We start from the raw sequence: 23055 nt of genomic DNA, 5'->3' as shown, positions 1-23055 counted from the left end.
CTGCCAACTGAAGTAAGTTGATTTGATACTTAAGAATAACATATTTAATTTCTCAAATAAAAAAAGGAACAGAATACTTAAGATAAATATAAAATTATATGTTTAATTCTTTCAGAAGAATATAGGGGATTTTTCATGCTTGCACAGTAAAATGAATCTATAATGTAGTTCTTTTCACTTTTCTATTTAATCAAGAACCAATTATGTATATCAAAATTATTTCTTTTGTGAAGATTGTATTTCTTTCATTCCAATCTAGAATTTAATATAAAAAAATGGAATTTTCATAAAATTTTAAATTTAAATCGATCCGAAGAAGTGGAATCCTCCATGCAATTCTTAGTTTTGGCATGCGTAACTTGTTGTATTATTTTTTAAATTAGTTTCAAAGAAGGTATGACGTCATCAATGAACTAAACAACTTAGAAAAGTCATTGAACCACGTTGCAAATACTTGGTAAAACTTGTTGAAATCACACGTCCCAATTGGATCTTAGCCATCGCATCACCTCCTCCGAAATACAAAACAGAATCAGACTCCCCAAGCGCAACAAGTAGCCATCAGGCCCATCTCCTAGTCGGTCCCACGATGCCTTAAATTTCTCGGTCCCACGATGCTTTAAATTTCTCGGTCCCACTTTAACAGACCTTGACGGCCAAGATTCAACCGATCAGTGACAAGGTAGCGAGCTAAGTGGTTCTTCTTTTCTTGGTTGTTCTTCCTGGGCCAAGGATTTTCCAGGAGGTTTCCGGTGCAGCCCCGTGTGAAAGGAGAAACCGCGCCCCTTGTTTTTTTGAATAGAAAACCACCCGTACCACTGGCTTTCAGAGTTCAGACTGATGTGAGGGTGTGATTTGCGCACACTAGAAAATGTTTAACGTGTGTACGGAGTGTTTCCCCCACATTATCACTTTCTTAACTACTATAATTGAAAAAATAATATTTTTCACTTTTTCACTGCATGCACGACCATCTGAGTACATGCACGACCTGTAAAACCTTCGGTTTCTAATTCCGTATGAAAAGTTTGCCCAGTGGGCTAAAGGAGTGCGCCTGCGGGGCTGGAACATTGATCTCCCCTTCACCTTCACTGTCAAAGAGAGAACCACCGCAAAACCACTATCTCAAGTTCTCAACCACCAAGCCAGGCAAGGCTCGCCAACGCGCCAGCAACAACTGCCCCTTTCACCAACCTCCAAAAACCAAAGCTCCACGCAATAACCTCAGCCTCATTTGTAGCTTCGGGTCTAGAGAGGGAGTTGTTTTCCCAACCCGACCAAACCAAATGCAAATCCTGCAAATATTGAAGAGTCAGAAACAGAAAAGGTTTCCGTTGTGTGGCCTTTGGCACTTACAAGCTGTAAATCTGAACCAGCAGGAACCGGAGAGAAGCTTGATCCAGAGATGATTTTCTAGAAGAATAGAAGGTTGGATTTCACATAATTAATTGTTAATTAATTAACAACCCGAAGCTACAAATCAACCCACACAGGTCCATTTCCTTCTTTCTCTCGACGTTGACAGAAGCCATAGATTCGACCACTTTTTCCTCTCCACTGGTAATTGTAGAAGTAGACAGTAGGGTAATTCGACCCTAATAATGCATGAGAGAGAGAGTGGGGGCGGATTATGACGGTGAAAGGGTGTTAATTGGAGTCTGTTTTGTACTGTGATGGTTTTTATGGTTAAGATTTAAAAATATTATTTTATTAAAAATATTTTTAGTGAAAATTAATTTAATATTTATATATATTAAATTAAAATTAAAATTAAAATTAAAAAATAGTTTAATATATTTAATTAATAATATTTTTTACATTAAAGTTATAAAATAACTATAAAATATATATATTAATATTAATAATTTTATTATATATAAAAGTTATTTAATAAGAACTCTAATTTTTATATTTTTTTGAATTTACAATGAAATTTAATAAATATTATCAAAAATAAAATTAGAATTAGAATAAATTTAATGAATAAATTCACTGCACGTTGAACAGTTACTAAATATTATAAAGAATATTATTTAAAAAAATAGTGAATAATTTGAGTAAATTAATAAATTTACTGATTTTTTTAAAAAAATAAACAGTACAGAAAAAGTACAAAACAGCAGAGAGGTGCTTTCAATTTAACTACATTTTAAATGCAAATTCAATCAGCTTCACCAGAAATAAATTGCGTTTTGAAGCATTACCGAACGTTTGCTTTGGTGTAGTTGCTTCAAACAGACCCTTCGAAGGACACCAGCTTTTCTTTATAGGTCTAGCGTGCGCACCCAGTGATCGAATTCATAGAGTAAATGCACGACTAATAAGTTGCGCAAGTACTCCATGCGTAGCCACTGTTTTAGGTGCTAGAGTAGGACTGTTTTCTTGCTAGAGTAGAAATTATTACTAGTTTCAAAAATAAATTTGTCCAGTCTGTAGAAAAAGCTCGTGTACTTGTGTTTGTCTCCTAGTTCTGAAGAGAAGATGTCCTTCTAATGGTTAATGACCAAATTCATCTTCAACAGGAGTATCTAGCTAACCTTGGTTAAAGATGATTTGCCTACACGATAAATTTTGACTATGTTTGAAATTATGATTATTATTGTTTTTTAAATAATTTTTTATGTTAAAATATATGTTAATATTTTTTTTAAAAAAAAATTATTTTTAACATCAGTATATTAAAATAATTTAAAAACACTAAAATTATATTAATTTGAAGTTAATAAAAAAATAAAAAAAATTCAATTTTTTTCAAAAATACTCTTGAAATACAAAAATAAACATGCCCTTCATAACGAATATCTCGGTAGAGGTGATATTGAAGGATTTTTCTTTCAATGAAATCAGATTTTTTTAAAAAAAATAATAAAATTAGAATAAAACTCTAAAACAATAATATGTTTCAAAAATTTTTTTTAAAAAAATAATATAATTTATCCCAACTGCTATTTAGAATCATGATTTCAAAGAGAATAGATTTTGAATCATCCTTTTAATATAAACTGCTATTCTAAATCATAATTTTAATAAAAATCATGGTTATAATAGATATATAATCACTCTTTTATCATCTATAATTATCATTCCTTCAAAAGAAAAAACCCAAAAAAAATTCCAGAAATATTTATTCTTTTTTGGTTTTGAATTATTTTTTTTATATTTTCAAATTATTTTAATGTATTAATATTAAAAATACATTTAAAAAAGAAAAAAAATATCATTTTAATATATTTTAAAAAAAAACTTTTGAAAAAAAACTATATTAGTAATAACATAAAATATATTTTTTATTAAAGAAAAAACAAATTTATAAACATAAAAAATGAAATATTTCCATATTGCAAACCCAAACACACGGTCTTCTAGAGTTTGACAATCATGTCATTCTTCATAACCAGACTTCAAAAAACCTCAACTAACTATTTTGTTCTCAATTATTTTTTCAATAATAGATATATCCTCCAAAAAAACAATTTCAGCCACAAGCATGTCTAATAAATTCTTTCAATAAGAACAACCACTCATTATACTTTCCAATCTACAATTGCCCGTATCTTAATAAACAACAAAAGAATGAATAGTGCAACACCATTTAGCTTTTGTTATATATTTATATATTGCGATTGCCTGCCACGGAGAAGCAAGCAGACGATGCTAGTTTCGGATAACGCGACGGTGCATGAAATAGGATAGGCTAACAAGTGGAATATTTATACAAGTGGAAGTTCGACCTACGAAAATTGAAGCCAATACTTTTCTTAAAACTCTCACCATATTAAGATCTGATACAATGGCCTCCAAAGTGTTGTCAGCATATTAATACCGTATGCTTAACAAAAGCAAGAGGAGGGGAAAACATCGTTACCTTCCTCGCATGTTACTAACATGTAAATTTTTATTATTTTTTAATATTAAATTTATTAAAAATTAAATTTTATTATTTATTTTAATTTTTTATATTTATTTATTTTAATCTCATAAACATACCTAGATCAATATTATGTTGTTACAATCACATATTTTTTACTATCATGTTGTTTAATAAACAATGACTCTAAAAATAAAAAATATAATTATTATAACTTGCTAATTATAATTTATTTTAATTTATTTCCTATAAAATTATCATGAGCTTAAAAACATATAACAATAATGGGTTGGTGTTCATTTTTAACGCATATTTTTTTCATATTATTAAATAAAAAATATAAAAAAATAATTATTAAATTTTATGATTTATTTTAATTTATTTTTTTATGAAGTTATCGTAATCTTAGAAAAATATCTAGGTATTGAGCTGGTACTTGGTTTTGTCATACAATGAAATAAAAAAAAATAAAAAAAAAATAAAATTATTAAATTCAATTGAGTTTATAATTTAGTTTTTAGGTTTAGAAGGTTAACCTAAATTGATTTAATATATCATTGTTTTAATTTTTTTAAAAAAAGATATCATCTTAGAAACAATTTTAAATCAAGTTATATTTTTACTAATTGTTTAAAGAAATTTTTTTTGATTTATAAAATCGATCAGGTCATATAAAAATAATTTTTATATAATTTAATTTGATATTTAAGCTAAATAATGAATTTAATTAAGATATTTTAATTTTAATGTAATAAGTTGAGATTAACAACGCTATCAAAGAGTTTCTAATCACCTGAGCATTACTTTTGCAGATATAATTTTCTTTTGGCCCAACTCAGAGAATTATATAGACTCCTTACCTAACAAAACGCCCTCCAAATCTTTTTGTTATTGACAGTATCTTTTTGTTGTTCTTGAAGATGGTATGTTCAAATCTATACTGTCTTGACCTTTGAGGTTGAAACTTTTATGATAAATATGTTAAAAAATAATATAAATCATATTCTATAGTCTCATTTAAGAGCTTAAATTTTTAGGTGAGATGGTTCTTTAACATGGTATCAGAGTCTTGATGACCAAACGGCCACGAGTTCGAATCTCACCATCCCCATTTATTTGATAAAAATTTAACACAAAGTAATATAGATCTGTGCAAATTTCAAATTTAAAGGGCTTTCACTTGAGGGGGTGTGTTAAAGAATAATATAAATCATATTTTAAAGCCTCACTTAAAAGCTTAAACTTTTAGATGAGATGATTCTTTAACAAAATCCATACACTATTTTGTTCATTAACTTTTGATTAGATTGATAGTCTCATTTACGTTTGGCTGAGGAGCATATTCATCAAATCTTCAAGTTGCAGGAAGAACATTGGCCTGACTACTGGATTATCAATTCAATGGATAATCATTTAAAAAGTTAATTAATAATTGGGTGTCGGTCTAAATTAAGAAACGACTTAATTTTCAATCCAGCCTGCTGGGTCATGTTGTTTAAATCATGTCATAATTGGATAATTTTGAAAAATATACTCTATTTTTTTATATAGTTTAGTTTCTTTTGATCCTTGTAGTTTGAAGGTCCAATATAACACGCTGTACAAAATACACATTCTTTAGATTTTTTTATTTTAATTATGTTTTATTTAAAAATTCTAAAAAATATTGTTTGATGACATAATAAAAAATTCAATTTTTATTATTATATACTTAATTTTTTTTTTAAAATATAGTCATTGTTAGATAGATTTAATATATGATGAAATTCTATATAATTTAATGAAATAATAAAAAATATTTGATATTAATATTATTTATTTTATGATATAATAATAGTAGTTAAATTAAAAATATTTAAATTAAAAATATTTTTTAATTAAATATAATAAATTATTTTTTGTTTGATTTTAATTTCAACTATAATTTTAATTAAATATTTATTTTTAAAAATTAATTTTAATTAAAAATATTTTAAAAAAACAATTTATTTTTAAACTAAAATGAAGAAACAGCAATACCAAACACATTGGAAGAGAAAATCAGAGCAGATGACGGCCTCCACTCAGGAAAGGGATCCATCGAAGACGATGCAGATCCTGTCATGTCAATCTCGAGACGGAAACCTTGCCCTGCCCCATCTGAAAACTACAAATTCGAGTTTATTTTCCTTCGGTTAGGCAAAAATTACAAAACAACTCCCCTGGGTCTAGCCCAAATGAAAAGATTAACTCCATGTGATGCGTGTTGAATATTTATGCTAAGAATTTGATATATTAAATTATAATTTACTTTCATGAGTATTTAATACGTTATTGTAATTTTTTTAAAAATATATTAAAAAATTATTTTTCATATAAATTATAAAAATCATCTAAAAATATAAAAATTTTAATTTTAAATAAAAATATTAAAATTTTATCCAATCCATTGATTCCACATAGAGGCTTCAAAAAGCACTTTTAAAAAATTTAATTTTTTTTATTTTGAATTAATATAATTTTAATATTTTTAAATTATTTTGATATTTTAATTTTAAAAAATATTTTTTAAAAAATCATAACCATATTTTTAATCACCTTAAAATAAAACTTATTCTTCCGGGGTGGCACGCACTTGAGGTATGGCAAGATATTTTTCTTAAAGTTCATATTAAATTAATCATTGGAGTATTTTCCATGCTTTCACTTTATAATAAGACACAGGTGTCAACTTTTATCTGCTCATCCTCTGATTTGACTTTTGATTCCAAATTCACTTGAATAACGTAAGAAGCCAAGAATATATTGATGGGTGTCTCTATTAAGATTATTAAGATTATTAGTTAAAGTTTTATAAATTTTAAAATTATTAAAAATTTATATAGTTTCAGGATTTATAAAATTATTAATAATATATATATATATAATTAATCAAAAAAAATATATAATATATAAAATTAATCAAAATATATATAATATATAGCCTGAAGAACACATTATTATTAATAATAATAATAACAATAAAAGAGACTTTGATGGGTTCTTGTCCCTCGGGAAATTCGTCTGACAGAATTGTAGCTAGCATTCGTTTTATTTATTTCCTTTTAACTTTAGCCTAAACACGGCAGTCTAATCTTCTTCCCTCTTTCTCTTTCATATCTTTATTTCCGGAGTCCCTGTGTGTCAACCTCAGAGACAAGTTTATTCACAAATTGCTGCCCCTTAAAACCCATTTGGCCTTTGCCTGAATGGCAACATTATCACATTTTGCAAAATCTCTGGGTCAAAAACCCCGATTACACCTCTTAAGGAATTGTTTACGAGCCTGAGTACTGCTGAGTGTAATACTATTCATGGATCAAGATTTATCGTTTTTTCAGCACAAAACTCACAATAATCATGGGCCCATATTCCACACCTTGTGAGTTCAAGTAGAGCACTCGAGTGCGTGAACACTCCAAACATCATGTTGTGGGCATGGGCACACAACCTAAGCATGGATGTTTGACAAATATCTAACCCTTCTTTCGACCCGAATGGTGTTTCTAAGCCCAATCTTAAAAGATGCGTTTGGTTTTCTTAGACACTTGTCTTTTTTTTAGAGGATGTTTGAATAGAAAGTAGTTTTGGCTTTTTAGAGAAAAAAGTATGTTTTTATAGCTTTTAGAGATGTAGTGTGTGCTTAAAAAGTATTGTATCTTTGACAAAAAGCCATCACACCTCCAAGCCAAACACACCCCTAGTCTAATAACATGGTTTGTTGTTTTTGGGACCAATTAGTGTCTCAAGTCTATCTAATTCTTCCCTCATCAATGCGTATAAGAGATATATATTTCTTGTAAATGTTATTATTATTTTTCAGTCCTTTCATTCAAGAAAAAAAATAAGATTCAAGAATTATAAATATTTTTTCAACTATCCTGATAAAAAAAATAATTTTTTATATTTAAAAAACATAAATTCAATTGTTCTTAGAATTTAATGTTTTTTAGCATGTTTATTACTTCTTTTCTAAAGATGAGTAAAAAAATTAAAAAAATCATAAAATTAAAAAAATAATTAAAAAAACTGAACTATAAAAAAACAGATTAGAATTTAAAAAAAAAAATCTGTTTAGTTTTGATTTTATAAACCTGAAATCAAAAAAACCAAACCGAACCTAAACCGAAAAAACATAGCCAAATCGAAAAAATCAAGTCAAATTAAAAAAACCAGTTTTTGTTCTAAAATAATCAAACCGAAACCGATCTGTTTAAACCAGTTTTGGTTTTTTTAAAAAACCTAGTTTGATTACTTTTTTTTGATAAAAACTTAACCGAACCAAAAATAATCATCCCTATTCTTTTCTCAAATCCTCAATAAAATGATTTTTTTAGGTATCCAAAACATTCATCAAGATAATTTACTTTACATTAGAAAAAAGAGTTATTTTAATATTTGATTAACTCATAATCCAATCATCAAAAAACCTTATTCTATAAACATCTTGAATTTTAAAACTCGTCAACTAACTATATTAACTAGTGGTTTGGGTAGGGTTTTATACTAGTAGTTATTTATTATATTTTAAAAATTAAATCAAGCATGAATTTATCAACTTATCAACCTCTCTTGTAAAACTGACATCAATGGAATCACATTGACAACCACTAAACTCCCATACCAATCAAGTAGTTGATAAGAAAATAAAAATCGCAGTCCACATTCTAAAAATTCCATACCAAGTTCTAAGATCCATTTTTCCAACCAACGATAAAAACATTGTCTCGGGCCCATAAGACATCATGTCCAAGACCCAGTGAAGTTTAAGGCTTGTCATGCCTTCACCCACATCACATGCACAAGTTATAACCTCGAGAAGCCCACCCGCTTCCATACCCTTCCAGAAAGTACCAAAAAGGAGTCTTTACCATCTTCTAGCTTTTATACTGAACATGCTTTACCTTCAGACATATACATCGTCTTCCTACTCACAATTCAAGACACCAAAAACCATGTCAATAGTTCCAATTGGAAACCAGGATGGCACAATCACAAATCCGTCCTCTTTAAACTCATGGGATCCTGAAGATTTCTTCACTTCACTAGACCTTTGGGACCCGTTTCAAAACTTTCCATTCCCTTCCGTACTTTCCACTCCATTCCCTTCATTTTCAAGGCAAACCAAGGTAAACTGGAGGGAAACATCAAGAGCCCATGTGTTTAGAGCTGTGTTTCCTGATTTTGGCAGAGAAGATGTGCTTGTTTGCATTGATGATGATAATATGCTTCAAGTAAGCACCCAGGATGGTAAGTTTATGAGCAAGTTTAAGTTGCCTGATAATGCTAGAAGGGATCAGGTCAAGGCTGATATGGTGAATGGTGTGCTCACTGTTACTATTCCTAAGGAAGAGGTTGCCAGTTATAGGCCTAATGTCAGGGTTGTTGAGATCGAAGGTTCTGGCTGAAAATAATGTAATAATTAAGGCCTATAATGTAGTTTGTGTGTGATGAAGCCGTAATTGGAGATTGTATGAGGGTGATGGTATGGCATGTGTGTCTTTTTGTTTAGCAAGTGTGCGCAATGTAATGACTATTGTCCTTGCAAGCTCAACAGTGGCTTGGTGTTTGTGTTAAATTATAAATCCTGTGATGGTGTGTGATGTAAAGAATGGAATGTAATTCTATCCTTACCTAGGAGATTGAATAATTGTTCATCTTGAAAATCAAGATTTCCTTATGGGTTTTATCAATTTAGTAAAAAAAATTGTAAATCACAATCTCTTAGCTGTTGGCTTGCAGGTTGGTTTGTCATGTTATTATTATACTCTGGGTTTTTTTTTTTTTTAGGAGTTATTAGCAATGACATTTAAAAAGAGTGGTGTTCGGTATTTTTTTATTTTTACCTACATCCTTGGAAGAAAATAAATTCCTTAGTTTTAGGAGTATTTTATCTTTTTATTTTTATAAATCAAAGTCTTAAATGCCCTTAAAAAATAATTTTTCTTAACTATGGACACAAAAACACTCTGGGTATTTTGCTATAGTTTTTGTTTTTATTATTTTTATATAGCTTAAGGAGTAATTATATATAAAAATTATTATTTTAATTCAAAAGTGGTTGGTGTGGCATGTGACTTTTTGTTGGTTTGTGTGGCATGAACACCAAATACCATCATCTTTCATGGCGGCGTTTGATGCATTTTATCGTTTTTATCACAGTAGTGAGGTGCGTGTCTGCATTTGAAACTTGGCAAAGTTTTGGCAACATGTTTCTCCCTCCATTTCTTTTTCTTCTTTCCTCTACTAAAAAACATGTTGATCGTTAAAATAAAATAAAATGGTTATTTAGTTGTTATGTAGGTTATTATTTTTTTTGTTCCAATATATTTAGTCATAAATTATTTATTAAGCTATTTTATTTTTTATTTTTTAATATTTAATTTTTATATTACATTTGATTTTTGTTGTTTTAACTGTAATATATGTGATCTTCAATTATTTATTGATTATTTTTTAAAATTTTATTTTTTTATATTTGATTTTTTCATTAGGTTTGGCTCTTATTTTTTTTAATTGTGATGTATTTAATTTTAAATTACTTATTTATTTATTTATTTTTTCAATTTTATTAATTAACATTTGATTTTTATATTAAATATAGTCTTCATTTATTTTATTGTTAGTTTTATTTGATTTTATCTTCTTCTTAATTAAAATTATTTTTTAATTACATTATTTATAATTTATTTTATTTTTATTTTGTGTCAAATTTGGTTGTTTTCCTTTTCAAATTTATATTTTTTAATTATTTTTTAAATTTATTTCTATAAGTTTATTAAAAATTAATTTTTTTTAATTCATCACTTGGCATTTGATTATTTACATCTTAACTTGATTGTTTGTTGCATTTTTTTTATTGAGTTGTCTTAATTTTATATCTCAAGTATCAGGTTAGTTAAATTAACCATTGTTGTTTTAGATATTTTTTTCATAGTTGTTCTTACTAAATTATTTTTTCTTAATCTCATACCGTGGATAGTGAGTTAGTCAAATTAATTCAAATTGGCTTGAATTTTTTTCTTGATTTTTTTATTCAATTTCATCAATTTACATTAAATTATTAGCCCTCATGTTTTGTTAATTTTTACCCTTTCTTTTTTGTATGGTTATTTTAAGAGTGAGTTGGTGAAGTTAACACGAGTTGGCTCATTATTTTTTTGATATTTTATTTTATTAAAATTTAGTTTTTTTTACTAGGTATTTCTTTCAAATTTTTTTATTTCAATCTCACATCACTAGTTATGAGTTCATCAAGTTACCTTGAGTTAACTTAGTTTAGTTTTTTTTTTTTACTTTAGATTTTTTGAATGATTTTTTTTGTTTCATCTTTGATATTAGGTTATTATGCTCTGAACTTTATAATTTCTTGTGACTTTTCTTTCTATAGATTCTTTCGATCTATATCTTAAGTAATATTTTAGTTAATTTAACTCGGATTGTCTTGAATTATCATCACTTGGATATCTTTTTTTAACATTTTAAAAAGTTTGGTCTGACTAGCAGTGTAACGGAGGCCATCTATCTAGTTCTTATCAATCATAAAGAGTTTTAGGGTGAGATTATATTTGGGAAACGAATTAACCCATTAAATTAAGCCAATTTTTTAAACATTTGCTTTCTAGATGCGGTATTTTCAGTTTAGTCATTATCTAAGATTATGAGTTTGAAAAGTTAACATGAGTTGACGTCTTTTTCTTTCTTAATTACATCATTTAAAGTTGTTCATTTTAAAAAATAAAGTTTATTATTTTCTTTGATTTTTTTAATCAAGTTGTTGCTATTTTATAATCTAGGCGAGAGGTTTATCCATATGACTTATATTTTTTATGTTATTTTTTTATTTTATTCTTAAAAATTTGATTTTTTTAAAATATTTTTTTTCTATTACATTTTTCTATTTGCATAATATTACTTGTGAATTTTTATAACCTCATTTTATTTTGTTGGTATTTTATTTTTTAATATTTTTTGATTTATTTTTTTTGAGTTTAATTCTTGTAATTTTATGATTTTTTTTATATTTTTTTTTCTGTTCTTTTGAGTTATTGATTTTTTTTTGGTTGGTTCTTTAAAAAACAATAACAATATTTTTGCATTATTTTTGTACTCTGTAAAGAAATGGGCTCGGCCCAACGGTAAATTACAGGGCACCAATCTAGTAATTAATTGATATTTGACACTGCCACCTCAGCACCCTTCAAGCAAACAAGGAGCCCTCTTCAACTTCTATCTATTCCATCCTCTCTTCTATTTTTATTTGAATGGCAAACTGTATTTCAAAAAACACTTCACTTGTTCTCTAAAACTAAAATACTAATTCAAAACCCACCTTTTTTCACATGTATTTTAGATTTTCTATTTTTCTCTAATTCTTTCCTCTCAATCTCTCAACATCGTTCTTAAAAATTCAGAGATAAGCAACGATTGAATGAATGATTCTCTCAGTTCGACGGCTGTGATCGAGAGTTAACACTACAAATCATGTGGTCCTCCTTTTGGAGATCCAGAGATCGTTTCTCCTTGGATGAACTCAGGTTTCTCTCTCTTAATGTTCACTCATTGTTCTTTTTATTTCACTATGTTCTTTTTATTTCACTAATTGTTGTGAAGTTCTCGATTTTTTCTTGTTTATTGCAATCAAGAGTCCAATTCTCTGTCAATTTTTCAAGTTCTATGCACTTTCAAGTCAATTACGTCCATTTTCTCACTTTGTTTTTTTAATTATCAGTAAAAATGTCACTGTCTGCTATTTAATTTGGATTTTTTTGATGAAATTCTAATTTTTAATTTTTGGTTTACTTTGTTTGCAGATATTTAACTGATCAGCTGCAAAAGGTTCAAATTGTAAATAATGTTAATAAGGTAAGCAATTTAGTAATAATCAACCATGAATTTATTTTTTTGTCGGTTTTTTTTTTTTCACTCTGTTAGAACCTGATTGTGTGTTGTTATTAAAGAACTTTGTAATTGAGACGATGAGATCGATATCGGAATTAATAACATACGGAGACCAGCATGATTCGAAGTATTTTGAGTAAGGCTGATTAATAAATTTATAATTTTCTGTGTCGATTGTTAGGTTTCGATGATTGTTTTGTGAATTCTCTGTGTCTTTCCTCTTGCTTTGTAGTTTTTTTATGGAAAGGCAAGTAATGGGGGAGTTTGTGAGGATACTTAAGGTTAGCAGAATTGCTTCCATTTCGCTTCAGTTGCTGCAAACAATGAGCATTATGATTCAGAACTTAAAATCCGAGTGCGCCATATGTAAGTTGGTTCTGGAAAATGTTGGATTTGTTTAAAGAGGTTTGAGGTGCTAGGTTTTTGTTTTTGTTTTGCAGATTATATATTCAGTAATGAGCATATTAATTTTTTGATAACTTATATGTTTGATTTTCGGAATGAGGAGTTGTTGTCATACTACATTTCTTTCTTAAGGTATGCTTTTTTTTTCCTCATTATGGTGCTAGTCAAATGCTTGTTATATCCTTGGTTTCGTTGACTATGATTTTCAAATGGCATGTTTTGTGGTTTGTGAAGGGCAATAAGTGGGAAGCTTGACAAGAAAACAATTTCTTTGCTTGTGAAGACTCAAAATGTAGGTTTGTCTGTCTTTTGTACTTTGTTTATATTGCATGATACAACTGATTTAATTTTTTATTATAAATTTTAAAAGGTAGGCTGGTATTTTTTTTTCAATTTTCCATGCCCCAATGCTTGTGCCTGAAGTTTCAAATAATTCTGCATTTCGATAACAAATAATGATAAAGTTGCGATTTGACATTAGTCCATATTTTAGGAGGGCCATCACATAGCTTTTTTGTGGCCTTATTGATGAGGATTATTCAGTCTGAATGACACTTTCAACAGTCCACTTGAACAGCACTACCTAGTTCCTTTGAGTATTACCTGTTGATGAGAAGTACTGAAACTGAGATTTTAGGGCACCTGGTTGGTTGTAAGTGGTTCAAGCTGGCAAGAAATGCATGGCTTGCTGCCTAAACAGCAACAAACCCTCAATCCCAAACTCGTTGGGCTTTACTGCCTAAATAACGCTTGTTATGTTAGTTCTACACCTTTATTCACTTCGTTTCCAGTTGGCTAATTTAGAAATCAAGCCATCTCTGTGCATGCTGTAGCTTATAGATATTTTCCTCTGCTGCCTTGTTCATGTAGGAAGAAGTTGTTTCTTTTCCACTGTATGTTGAGGCAATACGGTTTGCTTCCCATGAAGAGAGTATGGTTCGCACTGCAGTCCGTGCTCTGACACTCAATGTCTATCATGGTGAGTGGGTGTTATTCTATCCCTGCTCATTTTGATCCTATTGTTTTTCTCATGATGTTATTTTGCAAGCTAAACAAGTTTTCTTCTATTTCCTCTTGGTTTTCAGTTGGAGATGAATCCGTGAATAGATTAGTTGCGAAGGCCCCTCATGCTGATTATTTTTCAAACTTGCTTACAGTTTTTCAGAAGCAGTGCATCTATCTAAATGGAATGGTCTCTGAAACTCTAAAGTAAGAGTACGATAATTAAAACTTTATATGACAGTGAGTTGAAAGTTCTTGCACCTAAATATTGTCCTTTTGTTGCTGAGACAGAAACCCAGACTCAGATACAACCACTGCAATTCTTAATGTTGTGGATGAAATTGAGGACAATCTCTACTATATAAGTGATGTTATTTCTGCGGGGATTCCAGAAGTTGGGAGGTTAATAACGGCCAATATTTTGCAACTTTTGATATTTCCTTTGCTTCTTCCATCTTTGCTGTTGGATGCTGTTGATGTATGAACTTGCTCTTATTTCATGCTTTCATTCATTCCTTAATCTTTCCCTTTGAGCTCAAGGGCTTTTAACAGTTTGTTGATGCACTTTATGTTATACAAATTTTTCTTGCTTAACCTCTGATAGCTTGTGAATTCAGGATATTCAGATTGGTGCTATCACTTCTCTATATTTGCTCTGCTGCATCTTACGCCTAGTGAAAATCAAAGACTTGGCAAATACCATTGCTGCCTCTCTTTTCTGTCCACCAGAGGCTTTTCTTCCAGATTCTGAGACTAAACTCAATGGTCATGCACCTGATCATGGGCATGAAATCCAACAGACAGAAAATAAGAATGTGATTGAGGTGGATGGATGTTCAAAAAAATTCTTGCCGAGCATGTCTAGTTCTTTGCTAGTTCACCCTGAAGATATTATCTCAAAAGGTGTTTCTCGTTTAACTTTGAGGTAAAAGAGCCTAAATTCTGAAGTACAAAGTCTCTTTCCACTTTCCATCTCTTCACTTAAAGTCCAATTTTAGTCTACACTTTGTTTTTTTTTTTTTTTTGGCTCTATGAAGTGACAATAATGTCTTCTTTCTTTAACTGACTATCTCACCAAGAACTGGCTGCCTTCTATATGCTGCTTCTTGACTTGAACAGAACCTTCTGATTTGTTAGCTTTCTAATTTTTCGGCTTCTGTTAGCTATCCCTTCTAATTTTATCTCTATCTTTGCAATACTTCCAGGGATGCTTTACTTTCATATATTACAGCTGGAGATGATCTTCAAGTTTTGAGTTCCTTGAGCATGTTGGCTACATTGTTGCAAACAAAAGGTTTTCTTCTTAGAATTATTCAGCTTCTGATGCTACTGATTTCTGTTGCTGTTATCTTATTGGTATCTCTTTTATTAGAATTAGAAGAAACAATGCTAGAAGCTCTTGGAATCCTCCCCCAGCGCAAGCAACACAAGAAACTCTTGCAGGTAAGTTGTAGATATATTTTTCCCCTCAATTTTGGTAAATGTGGTGGAATTACTTTCTTTTTTTTTGTGTTTTTATTGCTCTTCATTACTGATAAATAATATTCATCTCATATTCCTTGCCGCTAAATTGTGAATTCAATTATGGTTATTAGCTAGATGTTATCAACAACTTTCAGTGATTAACTGTTAGCAGCTCTAAGATAGCTCTGTATTTGTTAAGATAGCATGGATTTTAATTTTATCTAATACCATGGCTTTCAAGATCATGTTGTTGTTAATCTAAACTAATATTTGGTGGAACCTATTATATGATTGGTTAAGGAAGTGAAACTTAATCAGTTTTCCTCCTTTCTGCAGCAAGCATTGGTTGGTGAGGACTCGAGGGAAGATCAACTTTTTTCATCAGGAAGGAGCTTTATAAGAGATGGATTTAGTTGTGAGCTTGATGGCTATCTACAAAATCTCAAGGTAATGATTTCATTCCCTTTTCTCTCCATCAAAAGAAATATTAGCAATGGTGGATCTTGTGCAATGGGAATTAGGAAAAAAATGGAATCTCGGTTATATTAAAATCATGTATCGGAATTGGTGCAATATGTGAAGGATTATAGTATTCAATCAGGAGTTGATATTGATTGCTTATAAGATTATAAATTCAAATTTAATTTAGTTGCAGGGAAGAAGGTTACGTTAGCATCTGTTCGAATTAGTGCAGCTGGTATTGTATTGTGCTGCTGTTGTACCCTGCTTTTTTTTTTTTAATTATTTTTTTTTTTGAGGAAAAAGTAGGGTTTTGTTGTACAGAGTAGCTCGGGTTGATTCAACCACTCCGATCTATCATCATCATCTATACCTAGATGTACAACATCCCTCTTCTATGTGTAATCATACTGTTTCTCTACTTGTATATCCATGCTCAGCAACTATTCTTTTGTAAAAGCATTTATAATTGAAAATTTCATTTACTGTGATTTCCTACACTTCTGTAAAGTTTTTCCTTTTCTAATATTCTTATTACTTCCTATCTTATTTTTGGGGAAAAAAATCCTTTCATTTCCACATGTTGATTTTTCTCTCTTCTATTTCTTTAAATAATATATAACAGGAGCAGTATGGGGTAGCATGCTCTTCCTTGGAGGTGGGAACAAGCCCCTCCGTACATAGATTTCAGGTAAAATTTCTTTTTGGAGTCAAATGTGAGCTCTTTTAATGAATCTGTGGCCTATCAATCTGAATATCTTATGGGTTAGAAATTTCTTTTTTATTGGTTCACACTATGGTTGACTGAGGCAGCAAGAAGAAACAGGAAAAAAGTACAATTTTTTACCTTTCTTTTCTGAAAAATTATGATGTGGAAATTATGTCCTGAAAGCTTCTATTGTTCATACATGGACTGTACCACAAGCCGAATATAACAAGTTGAAGTTCCTCTCACATAGCAGATGGGAATTATGCTTGCCTTTTGTTCATTGTTGAACATTGTTTATTCTAAGGAAAATTGATATGGTTCAAATTCCATTTGGTTACAAAATGTTAATGAGCTCTTCTTTTGGAAGCTGTGCTGTTTGTGCGTGATGCTTGATCAGTCATGAAATGTGTTGTGCAGGTGCTTGATGCATTGGTTAGTCTTTTTTGCCGGTCTAATATATCCCCAGAGACATTGTGGGATGGTGGTTGGCTTTTGCGTCAGCTACTTCTCTATAGTGAGGCAGGATTCAATAACCAGCATCTTGAATTACTGAGAGTAAGTTATACCCCACGGTAGATTGTTTGAATAATGTGTCAATACATGATGACCACAACAGGTGCCAAATGCTGCTCCTAGTTATGAGAGTGCAACATGATGGGACCTTAAATATTTGTTACTTGCAGCCATTATTTGAAACTATGGTTTTATGCTACCAAGTTTCATGATGCATGTCTTACATTTGTGGCTGTTATTTTGTTTCTTTGGATGAACTAGTAATATGATTATTTTGTAATGATTCAGTAGACTTCTCATACACAGGATTCATATAAGAATTGCACTTATGCTCTTCTTGAGGAGGCCAGAGGTACCTGGCCCGATCTACTTGTAACAGTCTTACATGGTGAATGGAAAAGGTGCAAAAGAGGTATTTGGCTGAATTCTTAATATTACAAATGTTTGTCTAAGTGATTGACTGATGTATTTGACAAATAAATTTTGCTCTTGTAGCAATGGAAGCTCCATCTCCCCGGAAAGAGCTGAAGTGCATGCTCTTGCCATTAGACAAGCCCTCCTTTGATGGTAAAGCTATTGCGCAATAGATGTGCTTTTGGATGTTCTTCTCCCATGCGTTGCAGGGTTGTGGGTTTGTTAAAAAATATTCATTCAATTTTCCTATTTGACTGGTAGATGTTCTTCCCAACAAATCATCATTTGTTGCTGGTGAAAGAATGTGCAAGGTGGTAAAGGTTCGTGTTTGCATTTGCATTCTTTCTCATTCATCTATTTTTTTTCTTCTAAGTAGATAAAGCTTAAGATTAAAATAGATAATGTGTACTGATATCATAGTTTCAATGAACTTAAAGGTACTCTCTGTATGTACACATGCATTCACAACTAGTGTATTCAGCTTTTGTAGGGATTCTGCTGTGGTTCTTTCTGTATTATTGCAGTTTCTAATTTCCTTTTCTTTTTTTTCTATTTCCATTTCAGGTGTTTGCACTTCTTCATCAACTTCAAATTTTCTTCCTTGGTAGGGCTTTACCTGAGCAGCCTCCTACTTGTCCTCCAAGTGATATCCCAGAAAATTCCCGTGCAAGAAATGCTGGCCTGGATGTTTCAGGTCCAAAACTAGGCTCTGAGTTGAGACTAGGTCAGTTTTCTATCTTGTCCTTGATATGATAAAATTGATGATGAAGAAACAATGACGACAATGATGGTGAGGGTATATGATACGATGATGGTGCATGATTGAGTTCACGCGGGTTGTGTTGCTTGTATAATTATTGGCTAGATACATGGTAATTCAGCGTATATGACCTATTGCTTCTAACTTCTAAAGTATGGCTTTATTTTCTTGGAAATTTGTTGTGAGAGTCATTTGATTAAATTTTTCTTGGTTAAATCTCTCTGGTCACTGCCATATGCAGTTGATGCTGTGCCTTGTAGGATTGCATTCGAGAGGGGTAAGGAACGTGATTTTTGCTTTTTAGCAATTTCAATGGGTGCATCTGGGTGGATCCTGCTTGCAGAAGAACTACCCATGAAGAAAAATTATGGAATCATCCGTGTTGTTGCTCCTTTAGCAAGTTCTGATGTATGTATGGATTTGTTGTGCCTTCTAGTGCTTAATATTGCTTCCCTGGATAAAAATTATTGATGATATTTTTTGTTTTTTGTTTTTTAGAGCTAGGCATGCATGCACAAACACATTTTCTTCTATACATAATTAAATGTAGCACATATTTCACAGAGCATGCACAACTCGATAATATGACTTACACATTTTTTTCTAATATTCTCACTGTCCTATAAGCTGGGCCTTGGTTGAATGATTCTAATTTCACGATTGCTTCATCTTTCTTGATTTGTGTCTTCAGCCTACAATTGATCAGAAGCATTCAAGATGGTTACACTTGCGAATCCGTCCATCTACTTTACCCTTTTTTGACCCTGCTAAACTCATTTCTCTTGGGAGGGCTAAGACAAAAGCTCCGGTGGATGGGAGATGGACCATAGCATTCATGGATGATGAATCTTGCAAGTCTGCTTTGTCTATGATTCTTGAGGAGATTGATCTGCAAAGCAATGAAGTCGAGAAAAGACTAAAACCATTGCTCAACCATGAAGGAGCTATAGATGTTCCAGACACTTCTCCACATCCTCCTGATGATGCTTCCTCATCAACTGCAACACCTTCTAATTCATTGTAAGTTTCTACTTGGTTTGAGTTCTGAGTGATAGTTTGCTTTATGCTTTGGGTGGGAAAATATTATGCCTTCTCACCCTTCCATATGTTCATATGGAAACAGTAGATATACCCAACAACATAGATTAGTGCCCCAATTTAGCTGTTAATTGTATACAAGCTTCCTTTGCCCTGATTTGTTGTTGCTCTAGGTGGCCTTTCTTTCACATTCTTTAGCCTCTAACCCTAGGCTTCTCTATTCTCTTTTCTAATTTTGTATTGTGTTACATTAATGTATATCTGAGGCAATTTGATAGTAAAAGCTTCATGTTTATTGATATTTAGGACGCGTGTTACAACTTATCTAATTTCTGAATGTTTAACCTAAAGCTTCCTTGATTCTGTGGGTGTTAAACTTATCCTTCCTCCACAACTGACTGTTCTAAATACAGTCATTGTGCTCCTTACATGCATTGATTAGCTAGGTACAGAACACGGTAGATTGCTGTTTGAACTAGCAGCTCAAACTTGATTTGAGCTAGAGACGGCAGTTACAGGCAGGGTTGGCTCACAACAAAACAAAGTCTAGGAAAACTTGACTGGCTTGAATAAAATAGTTGAGTTGCTGTGAGCTGAGCTTAATCCAGAAACTGAGTCACAGGTGACTGAACGCATTATACAAGACAAAAATTGAAATAGATAAATAAGTACCAAAAAATTAATACAGTAGGTTTCTTGCTTGCTATATTGATCTGATCGAGCTCATTCTCGCTAATAATTGATTTAAGCCATACTTTTCCCTTCAATGTAATAAAAACCAAGCCCCACAATTTACTGATAGAAAACAAGAGAAAGGTAATTGGTGGCCAAAATGCATGACTGTTAATACCAGAAGGGAAGTGAAAAGGAAGATGGAATTTGCAAAGCTGCAGGTTTTACATTATCTTCATTATTCATTCATAAAGTGTTCTCTTGCAAGTTCAAGCAGCTGAAGGTTTCATTCTTTTCTCACTTTATCATGTTGGTACCCTGTTACAATTATAATTTGGCAGTAACAGAACTAATGCTTTCCTATTCATTCTTTGTTTTTAGAGGACCACCGATTTGATTTTCCAGAAATAATTATGGCAGTGGAGTTCGGGTTTACATCCCTTTTTTTCATCTGTCTCTCTCCCCTTTCACTTTCTGGGATAGCTTTTGGAGGGGTTCCATTCCTTTGCTGATCTACATGTGGCCATGTATTATTTTCAAGTCCCTATCAGCATTCCTGGTCTTGAACATTAAAGGGTGAATCATTCTCACCGTCCAGGTAAAGCTGTCTTCTTGTGATTGCTGTGTACATGTGGTGAGGATTCACATTTATGGGCAATTTTCAACGACCTAGTATTTAGTTACTTGGTGTTCTTTTCACAAACTAATGTGCCTCTATATTGAGTGGTCCCAGGGTTTCATGCCTTGTATGATAGAAATTGACATGCTTAAATCATTGAAGAATGCTGATTTCACCGAAACTTCCCCCCTGAAATCACCTCTCGGAACTCTCATCCATTCAATGGGCGGCCCTGCACGTAGATCCCACAAATCACTTTGTGGTGGGTTCTTGGTATGGTGGTCTCAGTAAGAATCTTGGGGTAAAATTAGCATTACTCTAAGAAGTTAAAAGGCATCTCTGGATTTCAAGCCTTTTGATTGAAGAAAACGCCGAAGCTTCACTGAGAATCTGTATCAAACTTTTGAGGTTGGGGCGGAACTACAAATTAGAAATCCTTCAGATCTATAAACGAGCTCAGAAATGGTTTTCCACAGGATTAGGAGGGTCTTAGAAGGAACATATTTCTGTAGCAAAATCATCATGAATTGACGGTGTTTAAAGCATGTCAACAATTTAAATTCAAAGATTCTCGTCCATTTGTTCCCCCTTGGTCTCTTGTTTATTTTGACAGGCGTAATAAGCATTTCTGCTTTTTTAGCAAATGCATTTTCCCAGTTGGGATCTTGGATTCTTGAATATTCAGAATTTAGCATTCCGAAGATCACAATTTCTGTTCAAATCGACTCATTCCATTCCAGAAATAATCACAGAAAATCATCCGATCATGTTAATGGCTTTCGATACAAATCTTTACTTCCCAGTAACAAATTCGGTCTCAAGGGAAGAAAATCCTCGTTCCATGAGGCCCGGGCGGAAGGGAAGGGACGGTGGTTCATTCATTCGGAGCCGGAGGAAAGCTTGTTTCCTAGTCGTTTACCGGGGCGGGAAAACACCCCTAAATGGCTTCATCATGTACACCCAACTGAAGAAATACTTGTGCAAAACTTCCTGCATCCATTAGCTCCCCCATTTTTTATTTTTATTATCATGGTGGAAGGTGGACAAGCAAAGATAAAGGCACCACCAATCAAGTCTCATGAAGTACAGTAATGGAGGATGTTAAAAATCGAAACTTGTCTAAATGCAATGGCAAGGAACAAGTGTCCATCATCACTCCCCAATCTTTCTTTAATTAATACGCTAGGACACTCGATAGCTTTTCTAAAGCAGTGCTCATCTGAATTTGAATGCACAATAACAAAAAAGCATATAAAGAAATTATTGTACGTTCTATCATGGGAAGACAGACCCCACTTCCGCCGTTCGATGCAATTATACCTTCGCTTATTATTACGAGTCCTTTAGGTCAAAATAATGATGCTACTTAGCTCAAAGAAAATAAATTTCTTGAGCAGAAAGTGTAGTGTTTGGCTTGTAGTGGAGAGGGGGGCTTCTTTTTGTGCGAAGCCAATCGTGTTTGAGGATGAAATGTTTGATTATATGGAAGGATTGTTCATTATTGTTTCAGTCAAAAGAGGGGATGAGTTGGAAACTAAAAATAATCATGATTAGGATAACTTCTTTAATTAAGAAAACTTTCTTAAGAAGTGAGTGAGTTCCACATCTTCCATGCTAAAAACCTTCCACTTTGTGCTTAATCTTACACTACGAGATGTATATATTAAACTGTTTAGGTTCTTAAGATGTCAATTTCTCATCATTACTCAGGCAATATGGTCTCTCCTTTTCCTTTCTTTTGCTTCATTATTATCTCATTATGATTAATTAAGTTTGTAATGAGGAATGGATCATTGCATGGCGTTTTATATGGAGAAATAATTGATGGGGGCTGAGAATACAGCTCAAGTTGAATGTCTCTACTGCATGATAAGTTGTATTAAGAGAATTAATTAAATGTTAATCTAGTCTAGTGCACTCTCCTGCAAAAATTAATTAGAGGGCAGGTTTCGGGTTGTTGGTATTGTGCCTTCGTTAGTAAACCACAACAGAACAGGAAAAAAAAAAAAAAAACCTATCTTGCAAGAAGATTTAGAATGTCAAGTGCCGTAGTGACTTGCTCCCAAGAACTGTTTGAGATTTCTTATTGGAGGAATCCTACTCTTTGCCTCTGTTGGCCCAGCAAAACTGTGGAAGAGCTCTGCTATCTAAATCCTAACCTTAGCCTTTAAAATCTTCAGTTTTATACTAGTCTGTTAATGCATATAATACAG

At 31.6% G+C, this 23055-nt stretch overlaps 2 protein-coding genes across 11 annotated transcripts; both read left to right on the top strand.

Annotated features, from left to right (window-relative positions):
• Positions 1-8723: 8723 nt before the first annotated feature.
• On the top strand, positions 8724-9579 carry LOC105122566 (18.5 kDa class I heat shock protein-like). The gene has a single exon (XM_011021768.1). It carries the CDS (start codon positions 8782-8784, stop codon positions 9292-9294), a length of 513 nt encoding a protein of 170 aa, XP_011020070.1. The 5' UTR covers positions 8724-8781; the 3' UTR covers positions 9295-9579.
• A 2552-nt stretch (positions 9580-12131) lies between these two features.
• On the top strand, positions 12132-21429 carry LOC105122565 (uncharacterized). 10 transcript variants are annotated; one of them, XR_841710.1, is made up of 24 exons: positions 12133-12423; positions 12700-12751; positions 12847-12923; positions 13020-13153; positions 13228-13324; positions 13427-13484; positions 13830-13949; positions 14063-14171; positions 14278-14401; positions 14486-14672; positions 14812-15119; positions 15400-15488; positions 15567-15637; positions 15995-16105; positions 16743-16808; positions 17244-17381; positions 17631-17751; positions 17835-17906; positions 18015-18073; positions 18318-18477; positions 18755-18921; positions 19205-19533; positions 20605-20821; positions 20957-21429. XR_841710.1 is itself a non-coding variant. In XM_011021760.1 (23 exons), exons 1-23 carry the CDS (start codon positions 12371-12373, stop codon positions 20618-20620), a joined length of 2712 nt encoding a protein of 903 aa, XP_011020062.1. In that variant the 5' UTR covers positions 12132-12370; the 3' UTR covers positions 20621-21429. The 10 variants fall into 10 exon arrangements, 8 of the variants coding, with proteins under 8 accessions (XP_011020062.1, XP_011020069.1, XP_011020063.1 ...); XM_011021760.1 differs by having other exon boundaries at positions 12132-12423; positions 15573-15637; positions 20605-21429; XM_011021761.1 differs by having other exon boundaries at positions 14821-15119; positions 20605-21429.
• The last annotated feature ends 1626 nt before the right edge of the window (positions 21430-23055 follow it).

This window comes from Populus euphratica, unplaced genomic scaffold, assembly GCF_000495115.2.
Source record: "Populus euphratica unplaced genomic scaffold, PopEup_1.0 scaffold20.1, whole genome shotgun sequence".
NCBI lineage: Eukaryota > Viridiplantae > Streptophyta > Magnoliopsida > Malpighiales > Salicaceae > Populus > Populus euphratica.
This window is presented reverse-complemented; position numbering and strand designations above follow the sequence as displayed.